This window comes from Chenopodium quinoa, unplaced genomic scaffold (assembly GCF_001683475.1).
Source record: "Chenopodium quinoa cultivar QQ74 unplaced genomic scaffold, ASM168347v1, whole genome shotgun sequence".
Lineage (NCBI taxonomy): Eukaryota > Viridiplantae > Streptophyta > Magnoliopsida > Caryophyllales > Amaranthaceae > Chenopodium > Chenopodium quinoa.
The window spans coordinates 692,207-702,827 of NW_018744821.1; the positions used below are offsets into that span (position 1 = coordinate 692,207).

Below are 10,621 nucleotides of genomic sequence, written 5' to 3' on the forward strand. Positions count from 1 at the left end.
GTATGTGAAAAGGGTTAGGAGGTGAGCTAATCAAAAGAGTTCCACCAATGATTGATAGAAACTAGGGGTTCTATCAAGAGAGTGAGAGACATATGAACTCTCACAAACGTATTTGTACAATTTATGATAAATTTATGAAATCATAGACTTGGTATATGATATTCGGGTTTAAACTTATGCGTGCACCCAAATTCTATCAATCAAGTTCAGCAACACATATTCTTAGGTGTAACCTCCTACACCTAGAAGTAGATGTCACTGCTCAAAATGCAGCTTAGTTTCCTTTTTAAAAAAATTTGGTTTCTTCTTTTCCAATTCTCTCTCTTCTCTTGTATTTCCTAATTCTCATCAAAGTTTTCTATAAAAATTTTCATTACTATAGTTTGTTCTCTGTTTTTTTTCTTGGAAAAATTATTCTATGTTTTTTCTCCTTCTTTAATTTCTTTTTTCTCTGTTTTTTCTGGAAAAATTATCCTCTATTTTGCGATTGCATCTGTTTCGATTGGATAAATATGGAATTGGTTGTTCTCGACGAAGACATCGTCAATGCAGGTTAGTTGCTTAATTTTTTGATTTCTAATTTTTTTTTTTTGTTAGTTTCAGTTGTAATTGTGTTTTGTATGATTTTAGGTTAGCTTCGATTAGTTTCGATTGATCAGTTATTCAATTTCATCTGATTTTTGGTTATGTTCGATCAATTTGATGTATTATGTATAAATTTCGATTTCTTATGAGCTAATTAATTTCATCTGATTTTCTACATTTTTTTTATCAATGAACATAATCATGCAAAATATGAACATATGCATAGGTTCCCTTAAATGTGAATATTACCTTTTCAAAAAGTGAATATAGGCATAAAAAATATGAACATTTGTATTTCAGAAAGTAAACATAACAATTCAAAATATGAACATAAGCATTTGTTTCCTTTAAGTGAATATAAGCATTTAAAAGGTGAATATATGCGTAAATAATATAAACATGTGTATTTAAGAAAGAGAACATATGCATAAACAGATTTAATGAGAATATTTCATGAACAACAAATATTAACTATGAATATTTACATCATGAACATATAAAATATTATTATGAATATAAGACATTTAATTATGAACATAAAAATTGAAGAAATAAAAAATAATATGATTATTAATGAAACATATGCATCATAAGTATTAAATGTGACATATGCATTGGTTCATTTTTTAATGCGTATGAACATAATTAAGCATTTTAGAAAGTGAACATATACATAAAAAATATGAACATATGGATTTAGAAAGTGAATATATGCATTTCAGAAAGATTACAAGGATTCAAAATATGAACATAAACATCTAAGAAAGTGAACATACGCATAAAAAATATGAACATATGTATTTCAAAAAGTGAACATAAGTATTCAAAATATGAACATAAGAATATTTCGAACAATAGAGTATCGAACAATATCCAAACAGGTTTCAAAAAAAAAAAAAAAAAAAAAACAATATCCAAACAAAATTAAGTAAAATTTAAAATTAAGTGATAAACATATAAATTCAAACAAAATTAAGTAAAATTTACATTAAATTGCATTTTTAAGGGAGAACTTGTTTGATTTTTCATCTCATTTCAAATATTCATGGTTGTTTTGAAGAGAGAGTGAATTGTGTTTGATTGTTAGAGGGAGAAAATCAAATAAATGAATAATAAATTTCAGAAATTTAAATTTAAGAGTGACGTTTTTTTTTAAAAAAAAAAAATAATAGCCGTTGAAAGTGATGGTTGAGTGGGCTGTAATTTAAACATATGTTCAGTTTTTGGGTGGGCTCATTTTGGTTTGGGGCTTTTTTAATGGGGCACGTTTGAAATTGGGCTTGTGGGTTGATGTTGCATCTAAAATAAGTGCACGAGGATGCATCTTAGACCTATTGCAAAAACAAGGTGTAATAAAAGTCGCCAAGTATATTTTTATTTTTGTTACATTTGTTGGATATTTCTAATAACTATTTTTCGTTTTTGTATGGGATCGGAATGGGAAATTTATACTTTCCCTTTCTATTTCTATATAAAACGCAGATGTTAGGCTCGTATGATTCATGGTAGATTGATTATAAAATGGTTGATCGCTCAATAATTTGATGTTCTATTTCTTTTGTTCAGTTTGTCAAGTGATTGTCATCGCTTGTTAAATTAGTAATATTATTTGGTGTTTGATTTGAATAAAAAGAACTTATTTGCAGAAATTGTTGAATAAAAAGAACATTAAAACCCATACTTTAATCATGTTATAGTAGTCACGAATAAAAGAAAGTTATCAAATTAAATTACTTATTCAAGTTAAGCATTTATTACAAAGTGATAGAAATTCAATTAGCAACTTGACAAAGCTTACAACTTGATTTTAGGCACTAAGTTATGTAAGGGTTAAGAGCTCAAACTAATTGCAATCGACCCATAACAATGAAGAACAAGCAAGCACAACAACTAAGAACATCCACGAAGAAATTAAAGCAAGTAAAAGTGAGATAATGTTACCATGGGAAAACCTGAGAATTGGGAGAAAAAAACCCACCCTTGCACTATGGAATAATATTGATGATGAATGAAATCAGGAATTACACGCAGGAATTATATGGAATTCGAATGCTCACCTAAAATATTGGAGAGCAGTGTTGGTTACCGTTTAGAATTTATTTTATTTTTTAAATTTGAATTTATTTAAACTTGGGTTGATTTATTTACCACTTTTAATGGGTCTTGAATAACGGTCATGGTTTCAAGTTGTAAGACTTAATTTGTTTTTGTTCATTTCTTTTGAAACTTATTTATAACTGACTAGATTTTTAATTAGCCTTAATGTTTGAACACGTGACGGTAGCACGTTAGTAATTCTCTTGGATTTTTTTTTTTTTTTTTTTTTTTTTTGGAAAGACAAGAGCATCTCCCGTGGCAAGCTTTTTAAAGATAAGAACATCAAAATCTCCGGTGGCAAGCTATAAAAAATTGTAGCTTGCTTTTCCACATAAATTTCTAAGCTACAATACTTTTAAGCAACAACTTGTTCCAATGAAAATTAAATAAATAATTTTACACATAGTATAGTATGAGTAGAATTTATTTCTCTCTTTTTCTATCAAGCATGTAGCTTGTTTGGGCTACAGTTACTTGCATGTTGCTCAATTTTTTGTTCTCCAGTGATAAGCATGTAGTTAGGAACTTTATTTAAATTGCAAGCAAGTCCTTATAATTGAACCACTGGAGATGCTCTAATGCTCTTCGATTTTACATGATTTTTTTATAGGGATAAAGGTATTTACAAGTTTAAAGAGAGAATTATGGAGGTTTAACAAAGTATAGATTATTAATATTATTTTAATTAAAATAAAATGTATGTAAAAAAAAAAACCCTAGCCTCCTCTCTGAACTCTCTCCTAAACTCTAGCCTCCATTGTCAATTTGAAGGGGCTTCCAATGGATTTCACCGGTGGAAAGCCCTAATCTTTATTATTTTTTTTAAGCTTTTTGTTTTTTTTTTGTTGCAATAATGTCTCCCTCGAAAGAAAGGGTTTATCTCTTTTGAAAGACAAGGTTTTCTTGATCTCCTTCGAATGACAAGGTTTTCCGGACTCCTTCGAAAGACAAGGTTTTATTTGTGTTTATTTTGATCTGCGGTTTTACGGGGCTACGATTGATTATGGCTCGGATTCGGATTACGGGTCGGAATCAGCACAATAATTTACTTACTCCCAAAATTGCGAAGCGATGACGGATCTACTCAAAAAGTTGTATGAGACAACAACTCGAGAATGTGTCGAATTGTTGTATTTATGTATTTGGATTCTTAGCCCTTCCCCGATTAATTCTTGTTTGATTGTGTTAAATTCGTTTTCATTATCGTTACTTATCAATTGTAGATGTCGTATGACTATAATTAATGAAATTTAATGTCCTTTAGGACTTCTTTCAAAAAAATAAAAAATAAATAAAATGTATGTATTTATATAAATCTTTATTATTATTATTTTTAATAAAAAAATGTTTAATTGTTTATATCGCAATATATATATTTTTTATAATTAAGGCAAGTTTTTTTTTTCTAATTTATTTTTTGTTAAAAGTATTTGCCAAACTCGTTTGTAAAAACAACTCATAGGGTTTAAATATTTTTTTTTAATTACAATTAGTATTTTAAATGAACGACTTACAAATGTGACTATAGCTAGATTCTTTGTGGTGCAAATATTTACGAATTTGACGAATGAATGGTTACTTGCATTAAATGATTGGAAAATTGAGATTATAAATCCCAACTTTGGGTGGTTTACTTTGAAAAATCCCAACTATGCATTATCCCTAAAAAATCTCAACTTTGGTACTCATTTTATTTTATAGATACCAGATGACCGGTTACTTGAAGAGAAGGTTAACTCATTTTTTCTAAAATAAAATCGCCACTTGTCAAAATTTTAGTGGTCCAAACAATAAAATTAATAATTGTTATTTTTTAAAAAAATCTGATTTATTCAAAAAATTAAAAAAAACCCAACCCCCAGCTCCCACCCCAATCCCAGAAAACACCTCACCCTCACCCCCACCCCAGCACCCCGCCGGAAATCGCCTCCCATCCCCGAAAACCTCTCCCCGCCGCCGTAAAACGGCGCCCACCCTTCCCCCACCCCCAATAATCCCTTCATGTCGCCGGAATCTGACGAAAAAACCCTCCCCCCACCCTCGTGAAACCCTCCCACCCTAAACCTTAAAGCCCCCTCCCAAAACCCCCACCCTCGAAGTCGCCCCCTCCCTTCCCCCACCCCAGAAATCGATCCACGGTTGGGGAAGGGGAAGGGGGCGTTTTCGAAGGTGGGGTTAGGGGAGGGGTGTTTTCCGGGTTAGGGGGTTAGTGGGTGGGTTTCGCGAGGGTGGGAGGAGGGACAGGGGTGGGTTTTCGAGGGTGGGAGAGGGTTTGTCGTCGGATTCCGGGGATGGGGAGGGGTTGTCGGGGTTGAGGGCGATAATCCGACGAGGGTGGGGTGTGGGTAGGGTGTTTTCCGGGATGGGGTAGGGGCTACTGTTTTGATTTTTTTGGTTCATTTAGTTTTTTTTTTTTTGAATTAATTCTTTTTAGTATTTATTTTTTGAATTATTATTTTACCAATCTCGTGTTGACACGTGGATTGTAACCTAAAGTAATAGGTTTGGTGACCTGTTGGGATCTTTAAAAGAAAATATGTATCAAAGTTGGGATTTTTGAGGGATAATGCATAGTTGAGATTTTTCATCGTAAATCGCCCAAAGTTGGGATTTATAAACTCAAATTTTCCTATAAGATTTTAGTAAGCTTGAAAACCGTCTTCGAACCAGAGTTTTCCCCTTTTTCTGGGTACACATAACAAAGTACCACGACCGAACAACAATTTAATTCGGTAAAAAGTAGAAGGAACAAGCGGCATACCTTCTCTTCTCGTAGCTACGTTCTATCTGTCTTCAATTATTCTATTTCTATAAAGATCAGATCAGGCGTGCTCAAGGCTTTTTTCTACCCAATCCTAAGTAGTGTACACTTCCTAAAAAGATAAAATTAAAAAATCCTAAGTATTCTACACCTACGGACCTTCCTATAAGTAGTGTACACTCCAAATTTCACATAATTTATTTTGCAAGTCAAACTACTCTGTTATAAATTGCTTCAAACAAATACCCTAACCAACCGTTCTTTCTTTCCCTTATCCGACGTTAAATCCCTCAAATTTCCATCCTGTCTAAACAAATAAAACTATGGAAGGTAAAAAAGAATTGCCGGCAATAGGAATCGATCTCGGGACAACATACTCTTGTGTTGGAGTATGGCAGCACGGCCGTGTTGAAATCATTATCAATGATCAAGGAAACAGAACGACACCATCTTGTGTTGCTTTCAATCAAACCCAGCGTCTTGTTGGCGAGGCTGCTAAAAATCAGGCTACTTCTAATCCTATTAATACTATTTTTGGTTCGTTTTCTACCTCTTAACCTCTATCCTTCAATCTTCATGTATATCATGTTACAATATAATTTTGCTTCGTTTATTATACTTCGTATAACAACGTTTGGTCACAGATGATATTCCTAAATCCTAACGTGTGTCCATATAATAGCATCCATGTTAGCTAAAACTGACCGTAAACCCAGATGAAATTATTTTTATCAAATAAATATTTAATGTACACTAGAATTATTAATTAATCCGTAATTATGTTTTACTAGATTGACTTTATAATGTGTGTCCAATATATGTCGATAGCATCCGGTTTAGAAAGTAATTATTCCTAGTTGATTTTAGTTGAAGGGAAATAATCTTTAAACTTCAAATAATTATCGTCGATTAATTGAAACTTATTATTGTTGTTCATTTTTAATACTTTTGTTAATTTTTAGTTGCAATAAAAAATACATTGTGTTACGTCTTATAAATAATACCCTTTGTTACAACTAAAAGTTAACGGATGTAGTACTTATTGTAAACAAGCACTTCCACTCGGGGATGTCTAATATCTCATATTGTGAAACAAAATTTGTTTCTCACGTGATATTCTCCATGAGAAACAAATTTCGTTTCTCAATATGAGAAGATAGCATTCTAAAAATCTGATATTGTATTCAAAAGTGATATCACTTGAATAAGTGTTATTGATAAGTAGGGAATTAAAGTTGAAGTATTTAAAAATTGTAAGAGGAAGACAACGGATTGATGATTATTGCAAAGTGTTATTAGAATGTAATTATTTTATATATAAAAAAAATGAAACAATCGTCGTAAAGAGACAATGGGTTAGATATACTCTTTAACTCTTATATGTCTCCTAAAGCACATTTAACTACTTATGTAGTTATGTTTTTTATTTTATTTTAAAAGAGTTTATACTTCTCCGTTTCATAAAATTGCAACAAGAGCTCTCACATTTAGTCAAAGTTTTGCAATTTATTTTGAAACAAATTGATGCAATAGCTGTATTACATTTGTCAATTTCTTATAATTGCTTTCTTAACCACTGGAATAAACTACAGATGCAAAGAGGCTTATTGGCAGAAGATTCACTGATGAAATAGTGCAGAATGACATGAAACTCTGGCCTTTTAAGGTTATTTCTGCGTCTGAAGACGACAAACCTGTTATTGTAGTCACCTATAAGGGCGAAGAAAAGGAATTTTCTGCAGAGGAAATCTCTTCAATGGTCCTAATGAAGATGAAACAGACTGCAGAGACCTACCTTGGCTCAGAAGTGAAAAATGCTGTTATCACTGTCCCGGCTTATTTCAATGATTCCCAGCGTCAGGCAACAAAAGCTGCCAGTACCATTGCTGGACTCAATGTCATGCACATTATCAATGAGCCAACTGCTGCTGCCATTGCCTATGGTCTAAACGATATGAGCAATGATAGGAAAGACATGGCTAAGAACGTGTTAGTTTTTGATCTTGGCGGTGGGACATTTGATGTATCTTTGGTCAGAATTAGTAAACAGGCTTATGAAGTGAAAGCTGTTAACGGAGACACTCATTTAGGTGGTCAGGATTTTGATAGTAGAATGGTTGACTACTTTGTGTCTGAATTTAAGAGGAAACATAACAAGGACATCAGTCAGGAGCGCAGGGCTATTGGGAGGTTGAGATATGCTTGTGAGAGGGCTAAAAGGATGCTTTCATCAGCTACTGAGACTAGTATTGATGTAGATTGTCTCTACGAGGGTATTGATTTTTATTCAACCATCTCCCGTGCCAAGTTTGAAAAGTTGAACCTGGATTTGTTTAAAAATTGTATAAATCCTGTTAAGAGATGTTTGGAAGACGCCAATATGAAAAAGGGTGATGTTGATGATGTTGTTCTTGTTGGTGGGTCAACTAGAATTCCAAAAGTTCAAGAATTGTTGAAAGATTTTTTCAAAGGGAAGGAACTTTGCCAAAGCATTAACCCGGATGAGGCCGTTGCATATGGTGCTGCAATTCAAGCTGCAATCTTGAGCGGTGTACGTAACAATAAAGACTTCACACTAGTAGATGTTACTCCTTTGTCCCTTGGGGTTAGGCTTTATTATGGTGAAATGAATATTGTGATCCCGAGAAATTCTACCATTCCAGTGAAAATGTCAACTATTCTTTTCACTGCTTATGATGGTGAGACAACCGTTCCATTTAGTGTATACGAGGGTGAGAGACCTATCGCTGAAGACAACAACTTCTTAGGTACATTTACTCTGTACGATATCCCTCCAGCACCGCAAGGTCAAGAAAAATTTGATGTTTGCTTTGAAATCGACAATGATGGTATCCTTACTGTGTCAGCGCAGCATATAGGCACTGACAACAAAAAACAAATCAGTATTGCAAATCACAGTGGTAGGTTATCCAAAGAAGAGATTGATCGGATGGTAGAGGAAGCCAACAATTACAAGGCAGAGGACGAGCAGCACAAAAAAGCTGTCAACGCAAAGCTTGCATTACAGAATTATGCTGAAAGTATGTTGGACATGGTGGAAGTTCGCTGGAACAAGTTTCGAGAGTTTCTGAATAAGAGGAAAAGTTGAATGAACTCAAGACAATTCTCGGCCTTATAATTTGGAGACATGCCTTGACAAAGGTGCTGCTATCAGCTAGAGATATTTCATGTCATTACTCGTTAGCTACAGGTTTCTAAATTATACACTTAACATGCATGTATAATCTTAGCTTTTGTCTATGGTCGTGTAACGGTGTAACAAATTAATTTCAGATTACAAATTATTTTTGTGAAAATATGTTTTTGGTCTTTTTAGATTGAATTGACATTTAACAAGACTTAATTACTTTATACCCCCCTTAAGCTTTTTTGGATTTGGGCTACCTCCTGAGCTATTAAGTTGAAAATAATAATCCTACCTTTCGCCCATCTGCTCAAAATAATCCCACATTTTCGAATTCTAGAAATAATCCCACCTTTTCGAATTCTAGAAATAATCCCACCTTGTAACCCCATCTTCCGAAAATGAACCTTTTTCATTTAATGACCGGTTGTGTTGAATTGTTAACCTATTTTAAAAGGTAATTTGACACGTGTCACTTTTTAATTGATTTTTTAAAATATTAAAGAATTAAAATAAAATATCTTCTTCTTCCTTCCCCTGCCTCTCTGCCAGAGCCCCCTTTCCCTTACCACCAACAAATCCTAGGGCTGGCAAACAGGTCGGGTCGGGTCGGGTTCAGGTCGACCTGTTTACATAAACGGGTCAGGACCCCCCAACCTGAACCCGACATGTTTACTTAAACAGGTCAAAAAAACCAACCTGAACCCGACCTGATTATAAACGGGTCGACCTGAACCCGACCCGCCTAAACCTGATTTTTTTTAATTAAAAAAAATAAAATAAAAACCTGTAATTTACTAATTTCTTTATACTGTAATTTTTTTAACCTGTAATTTGACTAATTTCTTTAACCTGTAAGATTCAAGTATTCAAGACTTCAAATTCAACACATAATTCAAGCAAACATAACTTAACAACATAATTCAAGAGTTACATGTCCAAAATACTTCCAAGTAGGCAAATAAAAGTTCAACTAGAAAACCAAATACATGTCCAAAATAACAGTAACAGTTTCATCAACTAATTTTAGAAGAAATTAACAACATAATCAGGTTTGACTCTCCATGACAGCAGGACTTTCTGGTGCACTTTGTGGAGGGCTGGGGCTGGGAGTATCCCCCACATCATCGTTGACTTTCATGGCCATGATTTTTCCACATAAATCTTGCAATTGCGGATCCATATTAGCTACAACCAAAAGAATACATACAAAAGTTAATTTCAGCCTTAAGCATAAATAAAATAGTACAAAAAAGAAACAAAAAAAATTGTAATTTTAAATACATAAACTATTTTCATACCTTCACCAAAAGTCCAATCTTTGAGGCAAATGATAGCTTCTGCTGTGTTTGGTTTCAAAGAGCTTCTATAGCAGTCCAAAACTCGACCACCAGTACTGAAGGCAGATTCTGAAGCTACTGTTGAAATAGGGATTGCAAGGATGTCCCTTGCCATCTTTGAAAGAATTGGATACCTCACAACATTTGTTTTCCAATGATATAGAATATTAATGTTGGTTGCACGAGGAATCAATGGCTCTTCCAAGTAGATTTGCAAGTCAGATTTAGCAGCAACATATGATTTTCTAGAAGAGAAGTTATCAAAGTCCTAAAAGATGTTTAAACAAAAATTACAATAAAGCATACAAAAAACAGAATTTAAAGCTGATTATCAAACAAAAAGCAAGTGTTCACAGTTACCATCATAAAAGAATCAGAAGCAACATCAACTTGCTCTTCATTAGGCTGTCTAGAAGAACGGCGCCTTGTTCGTGGTGTTGTTGTGGAAGCCTCAGTCACATAAACACCATATAAATAATCCAACCTTTCCTTGAACTTCACCAACTCATTAGTACCCTCTATTTCCCCATACACCTTCTTAAAAGCCCACTCCACAAACTCATACTTAAATCGAGGGTCTAAAACAACAGCCACAGCCATGATTATGCTAAAGTTGGTCCAATATTTAGCAAATTTCTCATTCATTCTTGCTGCCATCTTATGCATGAAGTTATCAGAATTTTCAAGCTCCTC

General features: G+C 33.5%; 1 protein-coding gene across 1 annotated transcript; it reads left to right on the forward strand.

The window, feature by feature from the left end:
• Nucleotides 1-4,881: 4,881 nt before the first annotated feature.
• Nucleotides 4,882-8,817, forward strand: LOC110704145 (heat shock cognate 70 kDa protein-like). Its single transcript, XM_021881928.1, has 2 exons — nt 4,882-5,980; nt 7,036-8,817. Exons 1-2 carry the CDS (start codon nt 5,767-5,769, stop codon nt 8,550-8,552), a joined length of 1,731 nt encoding a protein of 576 aa, XP_021737620.1. The 5' UTR covers nt 4,882-5,766; the 3' UTR covers nt 8,553-8,817.
• The last annotated feature ends 1,804 nt before the right edge of the window (nt 8,818-10,621 follow it).

Excerpts from the sequence above, each read along its gene's own strand:
- LOC110704145 (XM_021881928.1), top strand. The coding sequence starts at position 5,767 with ATGGAAGGTAAAAAAGAATTGCCGGCAATAGGAATCGATCTCGGGACA. Across the intron at positions 5,981-7,035 it reads TCCTATTAATACTATTTTTG|ATGCAAAGAGGCTTATTGGC; the intron begins GTTCGTTTTCTA and ends AATAAACTACAG.